Below are 23,815 nucleotides of genomic sequence, written 5' to 3' on the forward strand. Positions count from 1 at the left end.
GCTTAAAGCAGGTGTATCGTGCACTGGTCTTCATTGCAGGGTACTACCTCAAAATAGTATTGTCTCAAGATACAGAGTAGCTGTATTTTTTATACTGGTTATGCTTCTTTTTTTGCCCCCCCCCCTTTTTTTTTTTTTTTTTAAGCAGGGGTTCTGTTATGCTTCTTCCTATTAATAACCTTCTCTAGAAATACAGTCCTGGCATCGCTATTGAGACTCAGCTCCCTCTATCCTTGACAAGATCTGGTTAAACGCAGATGGAATATGGGCTACATGTGCTAGCAAGACAAAGGATTGCTAATGCTGTTCACGAGTCAGAGTTGACTATTTCCTGAAATGGTTAACATATCTTTTTCCCCCTTCTGATTAGCAAGTGATGTGAGTCAGACAACACAGAGCATACACAGTAACTCACAGGTTTCCATGCTTACAGAAAATGTCTTTTTCTTCTACCCTGTCGCAGATCATGAATGGGATCCTTCATGATCCAATGAAATCCTTCATGAATTTCCTACTCATGTCAGACCATTCTCCATTACCCAACATAGGAACAGTCAAGAATACAGACAACATGAAACTTCTATAAATGGATGACATGGACATTCAGTTTTGAAAAACCCGTAAACTCATTTCTGCACAGCACAGATGCAGCCTTAAACAGCAATACACCGAGGAAGCCACATGTGAGCAGTTGTCATCTACATCACTCATGCCATGGCAATGTCCTACAGACAAGTACTGAGGGGCACAGAACCTGGTTAGTCCGTAATCCAGACACCTGAGAGTGACTATGTCTGCAAAGTGAGAGTTATTAAGCAATGAGAGAGTAATAAACAATAATTACTTGCATAATTTTACTTTTATACAACAGAAATTTCCCTGTCACTTCCAGGTGACGCCTTAAGAATCTAAGAAAAAAATGAAAAAGAGATTTAAAAGTGTGATCTATGAGAAAAGGTTAAAGAAATGGATTTTTACAATCCAGTAAAGAGAAGACTGGAAAGAAACACTAGCAAATGCTATTATAGAAGAACATTGAACAAGTGAGGGGGGAAAATAGCATGGCAGCAGTCACTAGTTCTCATGTCTTCAGATCAAACAGCCATTAACTACAATTGGTAACAAAGGGTACTTCGGGTAGGAATTCAGAAATACTAGAATAGCTCAGAGCTTTGTTTTGGCAGAAACTGCCAAAGTGTTAAACCAAAAACTTTAAACTCAAATATCCCATGTTTAATGAATGGGAGTTTTGTCAAACTGTCTCGGGTCGCCTTCCTGTCTGCCAGAATTCCCAGCCAGAGGCCAGCACCTGTGGGAGACTCAACTCTGTCAACCTCAATGTCTGTTCCAACACCAACACCATACATCACAGCCCCAAGAACTACAGTCCTCACCAAAATTACCCCAGAACCCCTGACAGCTGCTCAGCTTTGTCATAACTAAGATTAAAAAAAAAAAAAAAAAAGAAAAAAAGCATTATCTAAGTATTACACGATTTCAAAATCCTCCCCCACAGTGAGCAACAGTCCAAAATAAGATCTTCTGTGTTAATCTCTTTCAGACCACATTAAACTTTGAAAAAAATTCTAAGAGTTTACAAATCTTGCATCTCTAAACTGCAATGTTAAACAGAAATAGATATAGCTAGTAGAAATATAAATAGAAAGAATAGGAACCTTATGTTTCTAAGTATAATCATACATGGAAATAGGTCATCAAGGGGGACTGTGGAACTCATTGTGTTGTTAGCTTTTAAAACAGGCATTTGTCTAGTCTTCATAAAGATGATCAATATTTTTTTTTTTTAAATATACCCTGACGCAGGTTCAAAACGTGAATTTTGTAGGTTCAGCAGAACTTGGATCTACCCCACAACATGCACATCATTGCCTGAAGTCTGCCCCTCCCCCTGATTTAAATCATACCTTAAGGTCCCTTTAGACCTTCATTTGCTAAATGCTACAGAGCAGTACTTAATTTCTAGATTAAGACATTCCACACACTATAACATTTTGGACTTTGTAATGAAGTTTTGAAATTGTCACCAGCTTCAAAATTAAGGTGCTACAAAATGGTGCTACAAAATAGTCCTACTTTTTGTGAGTTACCTAATCTGCAAATTACCTGTTGTGTTATAATTATCACTGCAGAAACACTTATTCAGCAGAAACACATCTGGGCTGCCAGAGACAAAATTAGGAGACGGTAAGTGGGTGGGAAAAAATTAAAAGTTGGCAAACATGCCTTTTTTAGGGTATTCAATATAATCAACATTCATGCAGCTAGTCTAATGAATGAAGAAACTAAAAGAAAGTTTTTATTCATGGTGTCTTATTTAAGTTTCTGTATAATGTAACATTTTAGAAACAGTTACAAAAAATGTAGATGTTACGAATTCACATAGTAAAATATTAATTGCATGATCTTTCACCAAAGCATATTTTGCATACTTCTAACTGCTTTGTGTTGCATGCATCTTAATGAATATGAAAGAATGCCTGGCAGTCAGATGCTGAAATATCACTTTTAAGAAGTGGTACGCTGTATGACAGATGATGAGACCTTGCTGGTCGTTTCTTTCAGCTACAGAGCTGAAAAACAAAAATGTTCACTGAGCCTCCAAATTTTGCATGGACGGAACGGGGAACTCTTTAACACTTGGAAACCAGAAATGACCAGTAAAGTGAAGATGTGTGAAGAAGTCCTTAGTATTTCTCTCCAGCTTTACCTACAGCTCAGTAATCCCACAGTTCTGGAGGTTGACCATGCTTCTCCTGCTCAAGGATCACTCACGATCATTTCTGTCAAAGGTAGTACATGAGTTAAACACTCTTTTCTCTTCCCTCTTCCTTCCTCACCTTGCCAATACCATTGATTGTGTGGCTATGTAGTAAACCACAACGAGGAACCATTCCAGGCTAAAAACAACCCTTTTTTTTTTTCTTGGGAACAGCTGAGCCTGGGTCCGTTCCCAAATCTGTTTCATCCTGTGGCCACACAAATTACCTTGCATGACCAAGCAATCAATGAGAATAGTGAGAAGAACAGGCAGGCTATCACTAGAGCTGCTTATTCTGGCACTGCCACTGAAAAAGTCACTTCTCAAAATGTAACCTCCCCTTAGTGGCTTTTTGAATCATGCAGTTCCCCTGCTCACAGTCTCCCATCTGCTCTCCTACCCCAGAGGTGACTGTGTCCTGTCTTCTCCCCCCCACTAAGACAGACACACACCAATGAGTCTTGACACCAAATCATTTAAGTGACTGAAGTGAAACAGCTATCTGATGAGTAAAATCATGCAGGAGGTAAAGTGAGTTTGTAGCGATGCAGGGAACCACAAGCATCTTCCACAGTACTTTTTTTCAGATATAAAGAACCCTGCTAATGATGACACTGGAAAAGGATATTTTTGTTGTTTATCTGGATCCTGCAAAAGCAATTCTCCAAACCGAAACGTGAGGATTGACAGAGACAGAAATTAGGAAAGCAACTGACCTGCCCAATAAAATACAGCAATGAAGCACCCAGAAAGACCAAACTTTACTTTATAGCATCTGAGAGATATTAATTAGGTCTTTTTAAAAAAACAACACCTCAACGTCCCCCTGCCCCCCAACCAACATGCTAGACAGTACGTTGAAACAAACAATGTTTGTAGAAGATCAAACAGATTACTGGGTATGCCAAGACTAAGAATGAAATTCAGATGCTGGAGGGGAGGAGGAGAAGAAGAAAAAAAAAAAAAACCCATCAAGAGTAGATGCACTTATCCAGGATCGGTCCCACCCACCAAGGCATTAGGACTTCTCATACTCGGCACAGTCCAAGAAATACTCTGTATACACGACAGTCCACCTGCTTAGATAGGAAGTTCAAAGATGGTAGTGAGCCCCCTCCCCAGTAATATAAAAATCTAGGCCCTGGGCCATATGGAATTGGAGCACAGGATGATGCATGGCAACTGCTGAAATTAGATGGGGCAGGGACATTTCTTTTATTGAGCTGCTTCAGAACCTGACTTGATTTGGAATTACACAATATTTTTGTTCCCAGAGCAAGTTTTTATACTTAGCGAAGGCTTTACAGGTTACGCTAAAGAGTTTGCATCAAGTGAACCAAGCTTTTCTAAGGCAATGCAGGATGCTCCCATTGTGTAAGCTTCCAGCAAGCACAATGACTTCAGGATTACAGGCAGTCAAGTAGTAGAAGCAGAGCTGGTTAAAGGAGACTGGAATCCAAACTTCTATGTTTGGAGGCTTTCCAAACTCACTCAGAGTGATCACGAGCTTCTATTCAGTAAAAACACAAGCATATTTTGTCATACATTTAGTGACAAGTGAAGCAACTTCTAGGTGGCTGTTGGGATTTATAGCTTGTAAGGATGAGCCACGTGAGAAATTAGCCCCCCCCATCATTATCCAGCATAATCCAATGGTTAATTACCAACACCGTTGAAAAAAAGGAGTCCCATTTCATCTGAGTGTGTCTCGCTTCAGCTTCCAGCCACAAAATATCATTAAATCTTCCTGTTAGGAGTATCTTATGTACCAGAAATCTTTTGCACATTGGCACTCATATATATAAAAAGAATCATCAATCACATTGTCTCTTAACCTTCAGCAAAAGAAAACAGACTGAATGACTGAATTTCTGAAGTTTCTTTAAATAAGGTATATTTCCAGACCTTGTATTATTTCTGTAAGCTCTTCTTCAAAGCCCCTTGTGAAGTGTCGCTATCAGAATTAGAACCAGTACTCCAAGAACAGTTTTGTTCACTTAGACTAAATGCAGACTGAAGGAAAAGTTTTGCTTGACCCTAACCACATCTCTTTTCTGTGTCGAAAAGGAAACAAAGACATATTAATTCCTGACTAATCCAAAGCTTCTCTCTGCTCCATCCCCAGCACTGGATCTGGCCACTGAAGCGGAATCATTACTTACTCTCAGCATTCAGCTTCCATGTCATAAAGAAGCCTGTGTGCTTTATTAGCTACTGCAGGGCACTACCTTCCCTTTTTGTGATTCAGGGTGTTTATCCTGACTTACAACTCATAATCAAGCACTCCTGTGTACAGACAGTCAAAAACTGATAGTGGAGAGCTATCAAAAGAGGACTATCAAATCAGGGCCCTAGAGCACACAACCTATGAGGAGAAGCTGAGGAAGCAGAGTTTTTTTAGTTTGGTGAGAAGATGACTAAGGTGGTGGTTTAAGAGCAGCCTGCAACTACTTGGACTGGAGTTACAAACATCACGCAGGCACATTTTTCTCAACAGTGTTAGATGACAGTGTGTCCTGGTTTGGGCTGGGATAGAATTAATTTTCTTTCCAGTAGCTGGCATAGTGCTATGCTTTGCATTCAGTATGACAAGAATGTTGATAACACACTGATGTTTTCAGTTGTTGCCAAGTAATGTTTATACCAAGTCAAGGATTTTTCAGCTTCTCACACCCAGCCAGCAAGAAGGCTGGAGGGGCACAAGTTGGGAGGGGACACAGCCAGGGCAGCTGACCCAAACTGGCCAACAGGGGTATTCCATACCATGTGATGTCATGTCCAGTATATAAACTGGGGGGAGTGGGGCTGGGGGGGACCACTGCTCGGGAACTAACTGCGCACCCGTCAGCAAGTGGTGAGCAATTGCATTGTGCGTCAGTTATTTTGTATATTCCAATCCTTTTATTATTATTGTAATTTTATTATTGTTATTATTATCGTTATTAGGGGGTTTTTTCCTTTCTGTTCTATTAAACTGTTCTTATCTCAACCCATGAGTTTTACCTTTTTCCTTCCAATTCTCTCCCCCGTCCCACTGGTGGGGGAAGTGAGTGAGTGGCTGCATGGTGCTTAGTTGCTGGCTGGGGTTAAACCACAACACAGTGAAAGGCTCAACGGCCACAAATTCTAACTTGGAGGCTCAGGCTTCTCACCAAGACGACAGCACGGTACTCGAGCAAGATACCCATAGCAGCTCTGCAAATCTCCAGCCCTCGAGGGTTTCAAGACTGATCTAGAGAACACCATGCCCAACCTGATCTGGTGTTGGCAACAGCACTACAGGACCTCTAGAGGTCTCTTCTAATCAATATTCTATGATTTTCCTCTTCTTAAGTGCTACATTCTTTGTTACTTTTATTTGATTAATATGCATATTTTTCAAAAGAATTTACTTTATCAAGTGGGATTATATAACCTTATATAACCAAATTTGTTCCAGTATAACTGATCTTAGCTTTACCAGAATTAATATTTCTTTTCCTCTAGATAACTGATAAAAATACTGAGTAATGTTAAACTAGTAATAAATTCCTACAGATATCTACTAGGAAAACCTTCAGGGGATAAGAATTTTCCCTATGTTCAATGGTTTCTGAAACCTGTTAGCCAGTTTTTTTTTCATTTAAGTCTGTAATGATTTTGGATAGCGTTATTTTTAACAGATTGTCACATACCACAGAAGTCTAATTATATTCCTTAACAATTATCTTTATCAAACAAGCCTTCTATCATCAAAAACATTAACGATTTTTCTGAAAACTTTTTTCTTAGAACCATGTTAGCCAACATAACACCATATTTTCACTCTATTGAGAATGTAATCTTCTGATTTGGCTTTTCTAAGGTCACCCAAAATATAAGCATATATATTTACCTATTTAAAATATAAGTATACCTACTTAAAAAATAAAATAGGGCATTAGCTTTATTTTATAGCATTCTGAAATCTGCTTTAGAACATTTAAAAATCTGTTTAGCCAGTTGTGATAATATTCTTGTATGCAAGTTATCCACATCTGTATGCTTAGCATTACATCTGATGTTTAATGTTTAATAATGTGTTAACAAACACCTGATGTTTACTATTTGAGTACTGGTGAAGTACAACTTTTTTTTGTTGCTCTGAGATGCAAAACCAAAAAACTAACTTCCCCAACAGCTAACAGAGAAGTATTTATTGCCCTGCCCACACCGTTAACACTTTTATGCAGCGCTAAACACCACCACAGGCCAATGCCATTGAAAAAGATACAATGGGAATAAATTATATTTCATTGAGGATGATTCTTTCAATCTGGAATTGTCTTTTTGTACCCTTTGTCCTGCACCTACAAGGAATTAGATGCTTACCCAGAACCAGTTATATCCTGATACCTAGAAAAATTCAGCACAGTCTTAGTTTACATTCACTGAAAACACAGCCTTTGGCAAGCAGCAAGAATTAAGGCATGGAAAACAGTTTACAGAATACTTCTGCATCAAAAGCCCAGATCTCCCATAACAAGAGAACTGTTCGGAGTTTTGTTCTGTGAGTAAACTCAATTTTTTTGAAGGATATACCAAAGCATACTAGCTGGGGAGTCAAAAGCCATTTAAGTAATTTATTCAGTTTATATTGGCACACTGACTTAAATTAAATTTAGGTGAGCTTGTTCACTAGACTCCAGCGAAAGTGTAACTGTGCCATCTTGGTTTAATTAACTAATTGGAGTAAAAATTCTGACAACGCTGAAAGGACAGTGAAATACTGTGTTTTGTCAATGGACAATAAATTTGCTATTTTGAGAGGTGTGTGTTTTAAGTGTCTAAGTGAATACTGAGGATAAATTATATACTTAAAATGAGAAAAAGTTTGCACCTCTAGTTAAAAAAAAAAAGCCATTCTGAAGAATCTTTACAAGCTTTATAAACCATATTGAAATAAAAAAGAAAAAACAAACCTCTCAAGATTTATTCCCAGAGGGCTACTTTAGCTGTTAAAGCACTACTGCTCAAAAAGTAAGACCTGTGCTTTGGCTATGCAGACCAACAAAACAATCATTTTGAAAGACAAATTCCTAGACAAAAACGTCTGGTGGCCAATGTTTACAAGTGATTCCTGAAAGGAAAAAAGCAATACAATTGTAATTTTCAAGTACAGTATCTCTTTGAAGAGACAGGAATTATTTGTGTATGCAGAGGTTAAAATTCGCATGCATATATCAAGTTAAAGCACCACAAAGTTATATCAAAAAACACCCTCCAGACTTGTTCAGTTAACCTGAATCTGCAGAAAGTAGTAACTAATCCCCCAACACACTGGGTAGGTGACTTATGTTGTCATTATTTACTTAAACCTTGGAGAGTTAGCACACGAAATGATAGACCCCCATGAACATGAGCAAGTGTAAACACACAAATGAGAGCAGGACCATGACACTTTAATGTTTTGATTATCAATTTTAATGGTAAATGGTGTAAATTACTTCTAAGAGGAAAAAAAAGGAACATAAAAGTAGCACAAGGTATTTACAAACTTTAATTACTAGCAAGTGAACAAGATAATGCTTTTTTATCTAATGCATGCACAGAGCATTTTAGTCATTATTTGGTTGTCTTGTATATTAAATCCCCAGTGGAAGAACACATTTTGGATCCAAATTTTTCATTCATGCTTGTGAATTATTGGGATTTTACCTAGAAACACCTAGATAAGGATGTCAGGTTTAAACTATTACAAGAAAAAATAGAGAGACAGAAAGAGAGTCTATAAACTGCAACTTCTCTCACATGTCATAAGGGTAAAACTAAGATTTATATCAGACTGAGGCTATTTTGGACTTGTGTAAGGAGATTCAAGAGGTCAAAATCTGAGCTGCACTTCTGAGTCATGCTCTGCATTGAAAGTTAAAAAAAAAAAAGCAGGGGGTGCAGCGGGGGAAGAATCCTTCTTCTAAATATTTCATTAAGGCTGAGCTTGCAAATGTTATTTTTTTTCTTTTTGATATCTTAAAGAGCTGCAGTACTCTGTCACACATAGATAGATAGAGATAACATACCTATTAATAGATAACATATCTATTAACCCTGAAAGTTATTGGGCCATATTCAGTGAATTACCAAACATATAACTAATCCAGTCTTTATGCAAGTGATTTTTTTTTTTTCCCCAAAGGAAAAGTCATCACAAAGTCATCACAAGGAACAAATGCATTTGATTCTGTCAGTCTACAGTCAGAGGTCTGAAAAACATCCATGCACTCAGCTTCAATGGGACTTAAACACCTGCCAAAACACACCTATTTCTATAAGAAGAGATTTTAGCCTTCTGGTATTATATTTACTACTTTGTTTTAGACTCAAAGTTCTCTTCAATTTTTTTTACAAAAACATACACATTCATCAAAATATTCATCTGTTCACAGCATCTACTGCTCGTGCAGAGATGGTTACTGGACTGCAATGAAACTTTTCACTGCATTTTAATTTTAAAACAGTTGAGGAAATACCATTTTGGAGCATTTTCTATACTTAGTCTTTACTAATATGTGGAAAATGATTTATGAAAAAGCAGAGCAAAGCAGAACAAGAAAACAGGGGGAGTCAGCTTTGCAGAGAAGAAGAACAAGCTATTCCTCAAGAGGAACAAACAAACGCCTATTAAAGAAATTCAGAATCAAGATGACAGAAGAGTGATCCAAAAGTAGGAACCGGCAGAATTCAGCACACGGCTCCTCTCTCTTCCCACTCAGTTTATTAAGAAAAGAAAAATCACTTTCTGACTGACTACAGCAACAGGCAGCTCTTACAAGATACTAAAGACCTGGAAAAATAAGCAATGCTGTTGAAGAGCAGAAAGTTTGAACAGGGATTTCCAAATTATTATGTATCAGACTGGAATTTTAATTCAGTAATTACAGATAGATAGAAGAGCTGATTTCACCCAGGTGCAAGTAAGTAAACTACACATTTTGAACTTGTTCTCTTCAGCAGCAGGCACATGTTGATATGCTTTTGAAATCCAGAGACAGTGAAAAGCTCTCTCATCCTAATAAATGACCAGCTTTCCACAGCAGCATTTCACTTGTTTACAACAGTAAAAGGAAGAAACTGGATAAACTGGATGTGTGCTTTACCACTGGGAGACTGTGATACCAAACACTGCTAATTTAGCAATAGTTTGCAGCATCTAGAAACCTGCTGGACAGGTCAGAGTTCAGGTATCTTCCTTTCTTCATTATGTATTACTATCATCTATTAACATTAATTGCCCCTCTTCCCAAACAGAAATGATCCTACCCCAAGTGATTCCATGAACGACTTCAGGGGTTTGGGGGTTGTTTGTTTGTTTAATAGAATTGATTCCATTGATTACATTGTTACTTTTAATTTCAAGGTAAAAAGCGAAGCAGAAAATCTGAAAGATCTGGGTGACAGGAGAGGCAAAGGGGAGAAGAGATGAGATCTCTCTGAACTTATTCGCCTTCTCAGGTTACAAAAAGAAAACCTAGGGTCTTCATCCCTCCATGATCTTTACCTTTACAGAAATATTTATAGTCCACCCTTCCCCATAGGTGCTGTTATTCTTTGAAAAAATCTGGGTAAGGAATACTGTATTAAATCAACACATGCTTTAAATGAAGCAACCTCCTGTTCAGAAGAGTAATATCCTTTCTTTGCAAGGGTTGGAATCCTCAGGAACTGAGCTGGTAGGCACACAGCAGGCACAATCCCCAACCACACCATCATTTAAACAGAAGATAACAGAAGTATTAGACAGTTAGAGACAAATAACTCCAAAATATTAATACACCACTGGGTATTATTTAGTATTTAAAAAAAAAAAAGTCTTCCTCAAAACAGTAAATTATTTATTTGTTCTTATAGGGCATAGTCATTTTCTTTTTCTGTCCAATGATTTTTATCCACGCAGATCATTCAGAACATGCAATGGCAACAGGATGTAAACATTTCCTTAATGATCTTACAATTTATAACAAGCAAAGCAAACAACCAAACATCAGCACCTTCCCCTGTTGGGATTCCGCATTTACTTTATAGCTCTACAGATTAGCAAGAGCCTGGTCCCTTAAGATTCAAAGAGTTGAGATCAATTTAATAGGTTATAGTGTTGTTGCAAGTCAATGTTGCTACACTGCAGACCTGTTCACTGCATCATACAATGTAAGGAAATACTTATGTGCATTGGTGCTGCAAACAAACCCTATCCAAAGATGTTCCTCAGATAATATTTGAATAAAACATGCATAATTTTTGTTTGTTCCACATCAGGTCTTTAAATGGACTTTCTGACAATTTAGGTATGAAGGGAATGCAATTCTAAAGAAATAAGTATCTTCTCCACTTAGCTTATCACATTATAAAAATACAGAGAAATTTAGCATAGCACACAATGAAGCTTTCTACAGCATTTCAGAATTTTTTCATTGACAGAACAAGCCAAACAAGCCATCCATGAAGTGGGCTGGCCTATACCATTCATCTACAGAGTAGCACTGCTTTACCAGTTTGCATCTTGGTTTTTTTTTCTCTTTTTTTTTTTTTTAATTTAAAGTATACTTATCTTCTGTATACATACACAAGCTATATATATATATATGGGCTAGATAAACTGTAAAATGAAAAATTACATCTACCATTCTGTTGTAGCCTACAACCATGACCTAAACTATTGACATTTACAATATATTATGGAAATTTTCACAGGTCTTACATATAAGACACATGGATTGGTATTCAAATGAGGTAGCATCCTGGTATCACCCAATAGAAAAAGAGTAGTTTTAAATACTGTCTGTATTAAATGGGAATGCTTAAAAGTTTCCTGCTTAGAAATTATTTTAAACTGACCTAACCACTGGCTGTAACTGAATATAGCAACCTGTTCTCTGAAGAAGCACAAGATTCTCAGGACTAAAAAAGCAATAGCACAAAACCCCTACCCTAACACTATTAGACACATCTCCATCAGGCTTTTGCCATTTAAACTATGTGCCATAAATGCAAGAACTGCCTTCCACAGGCTCACCATCACAGGAACAAGCTGCTCATGTCAGTGCCAATCCAATTAACTTTTCTTTTGGAACACTAGGAATACTTCCTCAACTATTGCAGTGTCTTACAAGTGAAACAAGTACATCTTGGTATATGTTTATAACCTCAAGTTAGAAGTTGAATCATAGAATAGTTTGAGTTGGAAAGGACCTTTAAAGTTGGATGGAACTGCCCTTCTATCTCTCCATCTCATAAGGCTCACCTTCTGTCCTGGTTTTTAGCCGGGATAGAGTTAATTGTCTTCCTATTAGCTGGTACGGTGCTATGTTTTGAGTTCAGTATGCGAAGAATGTTGATAACGCTCATGTTTTCAGTTGTTGCTAAGTAGTATTTAGACTAAAGTCAAGGATTTTTCAGCTTCTCAAGCCCAGCCAGCGAGAAGGCTGGAGGGGCACAAGAAGTTGGGAGGGGACACAGCCAGGGCAGCTGACCCAAAGTGGCCAAAGGGGTATTCCATACCATGTGATGTCATGTCCAGTCCGTAAACTGGGGGGAATTGCCGCTCAGGGACTAACTGGGTGTCAATCGGCAGGTGGTGAGCAATTGCACTGTGCATCATTTGTACATTCCAATCCTTTTATTATTACTGTTGTCATTTTATTATCATTATTAGTTTCTTCTTTTCTGTTCTGTTAAACCATTCTTATCTCAACCCACGAGTTTTACTTCTTTTCACGATTTTCTCCCCTTATTTCCCTTTCACTGAGGGAAAGAAAAATTAGGATCCTGTGGGTGATGTTGTCCTTGAATACTGCAGCTCTGTACGTGCCACAGAGGTGTTTTGACATTGTTGGTGAAACAACCTGGAGTTTTCACAGGCAAACTCTAATGATGGGAAACACTAAGGACTAGATTTAGAGATATTTAGGCACCTAACTCCTACTGAAAGCAATGCTTCTAAAGTGTCTAAATACCCTTACAGGTAATCTGATTATATTGAAAGTTTCTGCTTTATTGGATTTGGAAAGACAGCAAACATGAATGCATCTTTACAATTTGTTTTCTCATAGCAATAAAAGTATTGGAAAACTTACTTTCTTTTTGTGAGAGCCAATTTCATTTTTGGTTACTTCTGCAGACTATATCTAATGCAAGATACGAAACGTTAGAAAGATACCCAATCGACTGGAGTATCTTGGAATCTGAACTGCATGTTTAGGAAAGTACAAGATTATTTCATATTAGTCATCACTGCAATACGAATAAAACAAAGGCATGCCTTTCTGCTGAATGCCCCATCATGCTTTGTATGGATAATTCACTGCATGCAGCAAATTGCATTGTAAGAGAAAGAGGCTGAGCATGAAACCCAGCTATGTTTGACTCCACTTAATGTAAAAGCAGTTATTGCCAGTTTTCAACACTACAATCAACAATTCTCAAAAAATCCTCACTGAATTACATTTCTATGAGATAGGGCATCTAGCAGATAAATACAGCTCACTATTACAGTGTTTGCCCTGATGCTTTTATAGGCTGTTTGCACAAAACCAAAGCAGTTATAAAATAAGCCACCTGTAAAGTGTTATTTTACCAACAGTACTAGAAATAGATACTTCAAGTGTGGGTGAACAAAGTGAGAACCATATGGGACGTTGCACAGATTTGAATTGGGGACTCTCACTCCTCAAAAGAACTGAAGTCAAGGCGTGTTCCATATGCAGCATTCTATTTTCTTGGAAGTTTGAACATTGGGTACAGCTACTAATATTTCTACTAATATTTCACTTTCTATCAGGTGAACCTGCAGTAACTCATTTTGCAGGCATCAGTTAAAGCAGGTTCAAAGACCACTGTTAATTACACATCCTTAAAGGAGGAAGCTCTGCAGAGAATGCCCAATGTGGGCAAATATGACTTTAAAGCTAAAAAGAAAAATAACAGAATACCAATTGCAGTCTTTCTTTAATGAAGCAATTGTGCAAAGGCAGAAAATAAATTAATGACTAAATACAAATATTAAGAATTAAAATGTTTTAAGATGCCTATTCATGTGCAATCATGATTATTCAGTTTCTTAATAAACTCTACAAAAATGTTTTAAAACCACTGCAGGATTATACTGGCTTTATAGTTCAACTGAGAAGGTATCCCCAAAATAGCCTTTTCTGCCTGTATAGCCATTATCCCATTTTATAAGACAGTCATATCTTATCAAGCGCAGCTGGCATATCAGTCACCTGCCAAATCCATTTCATCAACACAAAGAATTATTTATATCCTAATACAGGACAGTGTTCTGCAGGAGTGAGGTATAAATATAAACAAACTGACCTGGTGTTGTGGAGCTCATTGCTCTTGAAGGAATGGTAACTTCTTGATGGTGTAAAGCCAAATTGCAGCAGAAGTTGTTCAGGTTTTGAGGTTCTCCCAGAAGTGAGGTGAATCTGAACAAAATAAAGAAGAAAAAAACACCTTGACTGTATGTTAACAACATCGTAATTTTTAAGAGATAATTATGTCAAACACACTTAGAAGAACATTTGAAATTTCTCACACTAAAGGTTCTTTTTTTCATGTACATTTTTGCTGTAAATTCAAGAGCTGATGGCCACTGAAAACAAGACTAAAATTAAAAGATCCTCAAGCTTCAGGGCAGTCCAGAATCAGATACAAATTTGCATTACAGCCTATCTATAGTCACATAACAATACCAGAAAGTAAAGGATGAACTGGTCCTTTCTCTTTCTGCTAAGATCAGGGAGTTATATGAACTAGAGTTTGAAAGACTTGAGGAAGAAATAGCTGGATTATATACTTAGGGCTAAGTAGTGGCCAATTCATAGTTTTACTCTTACTGTAGACATCTGCAGTCGGCATTGAAACATGAATGTGCAGAAACAGGTCTGCATTCAAAAGCCTTTCTGGAAGAGCTACTACTTCCTTAACAGTGTTTACACCGTTCATGAATAGAACTTCTTGAAATAATTAGCATAGTTGAATGGGTCTCCCACGACTAGCTAATGACATCTCTGACACCATGAAGATAGCTGCTAATAGCGTGGGCTGCTCTAGAGTAAGGCAAGGAAGGTTCTGCAATTTGGCTGAATCCTTTCACAGTCCTGTGGCATTCTCAGTTCAATGCAGAAGCAGAGGCAAAAATGTTCCTCTAATACTCCCATCTGCTGAAAGTTTAAAGCTGCAGAGAAGAGGCTTTCAGGGAACTAAAATATATTTTTATTCAAGCATGATATAAACAGCATAATGGGAGAGAGGAGAAGGTTGTAGTGCATTAGAACGACTGTGACTATCCTATTCAGCCACTGCTCCTGAAGCACCTAAGTAGTCAAAGATATTCTTAGTGCTGAATATTTTAGCAGCTTTTGTCACTTTTTTTAAACCACCAACTGCACATTTAGTTTCAAGCTGAGCTCAGCCAAATTTCAGATAGTAAATTACATTTTAACCAAGTATAATCATTTAAGTTTAGCATCACTATCATTCAAGAAAGGGAAATCACACATTTAGATAAGTAACTTCAGCATTTATGCCCTCAAAAGTAGCCTGCTCAAACAGGCATGATATTTGGACACACCCAGTGCTCCAGCAGACAGCATCTGTAAAACCAAAATTCATGATGCTTCACAAAAATCCTAATTACTTTCCCTTGCTTACCTCATGCATCAAAGCTCATCAAATATCAGATGGAACTGCTATTACATTGAACAACCTCTACTGATAATCTAATCCCAAAACCTCTATTTGGGCACATCTTTACCTTGACTGAGGCAGGCAAGTTACTTCCCCGTATAGCTCCAAGTTTCATCAATATAAGTACAACCAATGCACAATTCAGGCTAGACAAGTTTTAAGATTTTACTTCATTTCAGAGAGCTCATTACTATCCTAGCAGCTACACAGATCATGAAGAACGTTTTCCAGTGAATCTGATGTCCATTTATTCAGTATCCAGCCTCAGCTGTGACTATGCAGTATCTCAAAGAAAGTAAAGAAATGGATATTAATGCTTAACTATGGACTTTACTGGAGTGAATTTTCAGGAGAGATTTAAACTAAACTTAATAGAAAATTCTGGGCATTAGGATTTGACAATATTCTAAGGGAAACACTTAAGATCACCATAGCTAAAACTGTAATTTTGTCTAATTTCACTTCGTGTAGACCCTCCCACCTAAGTGGATATTTGAAGCTAGTACGACCAGAGAATGTGCAGTCAGTTCAGACTGCACACTCAAACAGCTAGGCTTTCACCTCACAAACCAATCTTCGGTTTTTACCCCAATAAAGACAACGGCAAGTAATTGGGATAGTTGTGTGTGAGAGCGAGAGAGACCAGTGGGTATGACTGGCATGCTCCTGTCAGTGCAAATACTGACATTCCACACTCCACCAAAACAACGGTCCCACCAATCCTGAACTACTGGATTGTGGATACCAACCTTGCTGAAACTCTGTAGAAGGAAGCTGCTTCATAGCTCTTCCATGCTCTTCTGGAGCAAGGAACACTTACCCTTGGAGGAGGATCAGGTTAGGGCAGACTTAAACAAGCTAGACATACACAAGTCCATGTGACCCGATGGGATGGATGCTCCCATGAGTGCTGAGGGAGCTGCACAGTATCACTACAAGGCCACTCTCAGATTACCTTTGAAAGGTCATGACCGTCAAGGGAGATTCACAAAGACCGGAAGAAAGCAAACATTACTCCTGTCTTCAGGAAGGACAGAAGGAGAATACAGAGAACTACAGATCAGTCAGCCTCACCTCAATTTCTAGAAAGGTGATGGAGCAAATAATCCTGGAAACAATTTCCAAGTATGTGAAGGACAGGAAGGTGATGGGAAATAGCATATATTTATGAAGGAGAATCACACTTTGCTGACCTGATAGCCTTCTACAATGAAATGACTAGCAACACAGATGAGGGGAAAGCAGAGAATGTTGCTTATGTTGGCTTTAGCAAGGTTTTCAGCACCGTCTTCCATAACATCTTCACAGACAAATTGTGAAATACAGATAGATAAGTGGACAGCGGGGTGGCTTAAAACTGGCTGAGCTGCCAGGCTCAAAGGGCTATGATCTGCAGCCCAAAGTCCAGCTGGAGGCCAGTCACTTTAACGGAGCACCCAGGGGTCAATACTGGTGCCAGTAGTGCTTTTCATTAAGGACCCAGCTGATGGTACAGAGCATACCCTCAGCAATTCTACAGATGATTCAAAATGGGGAGGAGAGGTTCACAGAGCAGATGGTTGTGCTGGCATTCAGAGGGACTTCAATAGGCTAGAGAAAATGGGTCTACTGAACATACATGGCAAGGTTTGGGGAGGGTGGGAGGGCTGCAGAGGTGGCCTCTGTGGGAGAAGGTAAAGGGCTGCCATGTGCCAGTCACAGCCAGTCCAGTCGGCCCTGCAACAGCCTCAGCGCAAGCCAAAGCTTATTAGCCCATCGCCAAAGTTAGTGGAGCCTCTGTGAAAACACATTTAAGGGCAAAAAACACTAGAGCAGGGGGTGGGGAAGAAAAGTGAGAAACAGAAAGAACACCAAGGTCAGAGGAAAAGGAGGTGCTCCATCGCAGAGCAGCTAGGTAAAGAGCAGTGAAGAAGATGGCGCCAGACTCTTCTCAGTGATGCCTAGTGAAAGAAGAGGCAATGTGCTCAAACTGAAATATGGGAAATTCCATTTAAACATTAAAGGGCACTTTTTAACTGTACTGAGGCCAAACATCTCAGAAACAGACTGCTCAACTAGTTTGTTGAGCCTCCATCCTTGGAGATTGTACACCATCTTCAGCAACCTGCTGTAGTTGACCCAGCCGTGAAGAGGGGCATGGACTAGGTATCTCCAGAGATCCCTTCCAACCTCAGCTACTCTGTGATTACACGATGTGGAAGTTAGGGATTTTTCGCTTTCAAGATCACCACAGACAGCATCAGCACTGAATATTCATTGCAGTTAAACCTACTGAGAATAACTCCTGTATAAGAAAGCATTCTGCTGGGATCCCCATAAAAAGATTTCTGTTAAGGAATTCTGTAAATTCAACTGCACTGGTAGTCTTACATTTTATGAAGTGGTGGTTGGCATCCTGCCTGATACTCTATTTCCATATATTTCTTGTAAATGCAAAGCTTTCACTAAGCTGACTGTTGTTCAGGTTCAGTTTTAACAACTCCTTGCAAATATGATACAAGGCTCATATTGCCAAAGCTCACATTTAGAACCATGAAAAATTCCACATCACCATATACAGAATTATATTCATAACACAGACACTCTCATTCAAATACACTTCTACTGATAAGCTTACATGCTTCATTTCTTTCCTTTTACTGAAGGAATGTCATAGAGTAAATTAGACACTATGAACTGCAGTGCCACATTTTTTAATGTTAGCACTGAACCAAAGGAAAAAAGCATAGTGCTGGCCACAGTACATTGTAATTTCATGTGGGGTACTACAGTCCTTGGGAGATGCATTTGTACTCCACCTCCACTCACAAAAACCAGCACACAGTTCCTGATCGGTCAAATCTTGACAATACTAAGGTACAGCAAGTGGCTCCAGGATTTAGCATAGACTAGATGCACTTCCTAAGGCATTCCATTTTAACTGGATGATAATTCATCCTTTACTCGTTATCAACTTGGCATATTAGGCTATAGCACAACATACAGCAAATTAACTTCTACCTTCAGATATATCACTGGAGGTGACGCTACACAACAGTGATTTGCATTTGCTCACCCAAGAACAATGAACCTTGTCCTTTTTCTTCAAAGCTAATTCAGTAGTTCATGCGTTCCAAGGATTGATGCATCTTTGAAACTGCTACAGAAGACAGCGCAAGATGGAACATAGGTCTTCATGCCCACTGGCCACCATAAAGCTTATGGTTCTCATGACTATAAATAGGTATAACGTTTTCAAACACAACTAAGCATTTCAAGTTAATACCATTCCTTTAAACTGTCATCTCTCACTGTGCTGTCCCAAGACTATATTCACTGACTACCTTTTTTCTATCTTGTGCCTATACTTCAAAATTTTGGGGGAATTGAGTTTCTGAAATAGGATGCAATGAATACAAATTAACAGAATTGAGATGAAATAGATATTTCTACTTCTATTTCCCCCTTCCCCAAGATGAATTTTTCATGAGAACTTCTGAAATTAATCCATAGGCACGCGTTTTTCAAAACCACATCCTGGAGGTATCTTCCAGATCTTTCTCTTCCAGGAGGATTTTTTACCCAACTCCAAAATACCTCTATTTGTAAAAGGGTTTAGAAAATCATTATGCAAAGATTTTGTGGATAAAAATATAGAGTGATACACTTCATTAAGTTCTGAACATGACAGGTTGGCACCCCTAATAACACATCTAGTCAATTCTCTGCTGCATATATTGTTTTAAAATAGCTTTCAGTTACTTATCAACAAAATTGTTATTTGGAATTGAGATCAAAATTCTGGGGGCCGTTCACCTCAAATGTCACAAGAAAGGAACAGTAATCACTTCTTCTCACAACAGCTTGTGAGTTAAAAAACTATGCATCTAAAACAGCTGTCAGAATTGGTACAAACTCTGTTGTCCAATGAGCAGTTTAGCAAAAAGCACAATTAAAAGAAATCAGAAAGGTTAAAAAAATAAAAATAAATAAAACAATACAACAACAAGAATTGTTCTCTACAGGACATGAAAAACGTGATGGTTAAAAAAAGAATACGTCTTTCAAATGAAAGATATTTTACAAAAAAAAAATCCTGAATAGGTATTCATATTGTATATAATGAAAATCAGATTAAAAAAAGAGATCAAGCTATAGATCCTAAAAAAAAAAAAAAAAACAAAAAAAAAACCAATAATGCACGATAACATAAAGACTGGAAGACAAATTACAGTGAACTTTTACTAAAGTGAATTTCACCCACGTAAGCTAAACCCAGCGTGCCAAATCCAACCTTTCTAACCTCAGATGAACCTTCAAAATTTGATTAGGAAGTGAGCTGGCATATGCAAAAGCAGAAAAATAAGATCATACTTGTTAAGAAATGTTGGTGTGAATTCTAAAAACAAAGGACTTAAAGACATCGGCTCAAAGAGAAAATGGCTATATGATCTTTTATACTATTTCTATTATATTTGGTTTACAAATGTAAAATAAGAATAAGCTAGATGAAAACCAGGACATTATGCAGCATAATGCTATCATGCAGTGACCTTTATATGCAAGTACAATGCAGATTTACTAGCAGCACTATCAAAGTCCAGCCCAATAACTATTAGGGTATATAACTGCTTTCAGTGAGAATTTAGCAGTTCCACAGCAAAGCCTCCAGTATCCGGAGCTCAGTGCAGGATTAAGTATTTTACAATAAGGTATTCAGGTATCTCATTCTTAATTAGGTATCTACTTAAAAACTTTTTGAAGTCTATAACAATTTTGCAGTACATATCTTTGAAGGTTCGGTACTAAAGAACTACTCTAGCGGCAAGTTATGGACTGTCATAGTCTTTATGTTTCCCCATCAAAGTCATTTTTGACACAGTGCCTAACAGAAAAGTATGTCTTACAGAGTCTGTAAGGAATCCTCAGCTATACTACTAACATATAGCTATTTCTTTTGAAGAGTAAGTTACATCACTGTACTTTTCCCATTACTCATATGCAATATAAAGCAGTTTTATACTTCGAGAATGCTGTGAGCATACTACTCATGCTGTTGTAAGTGGGAAGGCTCAGACTTCTGTCCAGTAAGACAAATCCTCCTTTCTGAAGCTCTCTTAAGCAAGGAAAAGAGCCATACAGCCATTTGGTCCATCTCTTTTATACTTACCATCTACTACAAAGATGAAGCAAACAAGATTTCTAAAAAGCAAGATGAGATGATGCCTTCCATCAAAATTGAGTCTTAGGCCTCAATCATCAGGATTAAATAATGTGCTGCCAAGCAGCTGGCTGGACTTCTGCTATGCCAATTACAAGAAATTGGCACAAGCTTCTGCTCCGTTTCCCACTGAAGCCAGTTGGAAATATGATCTAGCTAAAAACAACCTTTTTTTTCAGCCTCATCAGGTTTTTGAACTTGTTCACCACGCAGCTGCAGAAATACTTCTGCTGCAGCTTAAGTTGTCCTGGCTCCCTCCTCCACGCTAGCCCCTTGGCTGGGCCAAGAGGAATGCACATCAAGCTGTGCCCTCACAAAGAAGAGCTGAGGTGCAAGATTCATCCTGCATCAAGTACTACCAGGCAGTAGCAGGGACCTCGCCAGGTGAGGGACTGGCCTGTATGATGCTGTCATAGCAGAAATTTAGAATACGAGACAGGCTAGCCTCTTTATGTCCACTTTTTTTTTTTTTTTTAATTATGCCAGATTTTAATCAGTACTGCTTAAAAACATTTTGGAAACAAAAAGAACTTCTGCTAGGGAAAAATGAATCATAAAATTAGGAGGTCACTGAAGCACAAATTTGACTTCTATCACTTCTGCCACTTGAAGCATTGTAAAACATAACTACTGCCAAGACTGTATCACTAATCAACATACACAGGCAATTCCAGAAAGAAAGAGTTCTCTCCTGCGTTCCCAGAGTCCTGCCAATGGACTCTGCTGGAGCCAGGGAAACATAATGGACTTCTCAGATTCTTCACAAAGCCTGATGAAAAGAGGGATGGAAGTATCAAAAGTTAATGCTTTTCTGTGCCCTAAGCGTACCTCACAAGGGAAGATACTACTAAACTGAAGTTCGGTGGCTAGCAATGAAAAAAAAAAATTACCATCAGAGACCTGAGGAGATCCAGTTAAACATAAGGAAATAAAGAAACAAACAAAAACCTTTTTCACTGGAACAGGTTGCCCAGGGTGGCTGTGTAGTCTCCATCCTTGGAGATATTCAAAACCCAAGCAGACATGGCCTTGACCAGCCTACTCTAGTTGACTGTGCTTTGTGCATTGGGATTGAATTAGACAATCTCTAGAGATGCTTTCCAGCCTCAGCCATTCTGCTTCGAGACACACGAATAACAGCCCTTGTACGTAGTTCGAAACCAGGTATAGTCCTCTGCCCACACACAAGAGCATGGAGAAACTTCCATCAGATGAATATAACTGAAGGAGAGCACGTGTCTCTTATGGCCTGCTTTTTGAGAAAAAGAAAAATTCGAAGTGAGCCACTACAAGAAATCACAGAGCCCAGATTATTTTGAAGGAAATCTCAAATTCTAAGTTTCTTTTATTTTGCCTCTCTTCCCCAGCACTACCAAAACTAATTATCCAAGCTCCTGGGAAGGAAGTCTCAGACAGAACTCAAGCATCTAATTTAGAAATGCTTTCTAAAGTCTTAAACTTGCTTTTGGAAAATTTTAAGTGGACTTCTGTGGAGAGCAAAGGCAAATTTAAATGTCAGCGGGCATACAGAGACTTACATGAGCACTGTGAGCTCTGCACTACTGACCTAAACTGTGCTTAATTCAGGGGATATTTGAGGGAGGCAAGACTTTATTAATCAATAATTTATTATCAATCATCATCAATAACTTATTCACTGATAATTAAAAAAAAAAAAAAAAACCACAAAAACAACTTTTGAGTTACATGAAAGGAAACAACTCTACTGAAACCAAAAGAGCATACTCTTACCCATCTCTGCCTGCTGTGTGTCCAAGAACATCTATTTCTCTAAAAATGCATGACATTAAATGTAATTTTAACCCATGAAAATGATTAACAACAGGTTACAGAGGAGGGAAGGAAGGAGGGAAGGAAGGAGGGAAGGAAGGAGGGAAGGAAGGAGGGAAGGAAGGAGGGAAGGAGATGGACTGTTTATTCTATGTATGCATATACATAGAATAAAAACACACCACTCCAACACACATTCTTAATAAATCGTCTTACACAAGAAGAAAAAAGTAAACATGTAAACTTTTACCATTCATGTCATTAAAATACAACTTTTCCCATGGGTTCAGGTAACCCAACCTAGTTCAGAGCACTAGAACTAGAAACAATCTTTCAAATGAACAAGAAATAGAGAGTAAATAGAGCACTTCTGAAACCCTTTGAGCCTCTAATATGTAGTCAACAGTATTTCAGCTTTGGTTTATATTTGTCTTTTCACCAACTGAAAACTAAATTTCTCTCAGCCACCCTCCTTTTTTCTTAAACTGAATCATATTTCAGCTGCTACTGAACCTTGCTGCACAGTGTGGCAACTAACATATAGCTACTGATAAAGAACTTTAGATAGTGACACAATTTTCCCCTATTCCTTATTTAGTCTATCTTTTTAAGTAAAGGGCAGCATAACAACTAATTTATTATGTTTTAAATTTAATCTGAGACGCACAGCATCTGAATATTTACAGCAGGGGGACTTTGTAATTAGAACATATAAGAACATCAAAGCTTCATACAAAAATGCACTTCTGCATTTCTGCAACATCATACTTATTTAGAATAACCAAATGCATCTCAGGAAACAAGAACTATTAGCCTCCCTATGGGAGTCTGTCTGTCTTGGACTCTACAGGAACTGACGACTTATCTATAAGAGAAAGCCTCCAAAGGGAATCTCAGACAGCTGACCTGGGTTCTGAACTGCCCTCTAAAGGAATCAGTCTTGCTTTCCTTCTCAGCTCTTAAAGGAAGCATGAGGGTATGTGCTGGTTAAGTTAAAAGGAAGAAAAAAAAAAAAGAAAAAAATTTTAAAGAGCAGCTTCATGTTTAAACTTCCTCAGACATCATAAAAATTTTATTTGGAACCACCAAACAATTACTTTCGGTATAATTGTTTGGATTCATTTCACTTGGACATACTGCAATGAAGTTTTTCTGGTTTTAATACAAAAGGACATTCTCTCCCTCACTGAAACCTTCCTCAATATGTAACAATTAAACACTGATGCGATCATAAAGATACATATAAACACTTGGGATTATCACCACTGCCTTCAAAAAGGCTAGAGTGAAGTTACAGCTAAATACCCTTGAAAAACCCAAATTCATGTTAGATATGTATA

General features: G+C 38.1%; 1 protein-coding gene across 4 annotated transcripts in view; it reads right to left on the minus strand.

Annotated features, from left to right (window-relative positions):
* LOC115338876 (collagen alpha-1(I) chain-like) overlaps positions 1-23,815 on the minus strand; it is a 143,443-nt gene that overhangs the window by 89,076 nt on the left and 30,552 nt on the right. For all 4 annotated transcript variants that reach the window (XM_030007872.1, XM_030007873.1, XM_030007874.2 and 1 more), the window contains exon 2: positions 14,108-14,220. In XM_030007872.1, coding sequence (XP_029863732.1) covers positions 14,108-14,220 — 113 coding nt within the window. The remainder of the gene's footprint in view (positions 1-14,107; positions 14,221-23,815) is intronic.

Source organism: Aquila chrysaetos, chromosome 3 (assembly GCF_900496995.4).
Source record: "Aquila chrysaetos chrysaetos chromosome 3, bAquChr1.4, whole genome shotgun sequence".
Lineage (NCBI taxonomy): Eukaryota > Metazoa > Chordata > Aves > Accipitriformes > Accipitridae > Aquila > Aquila chrysaetos.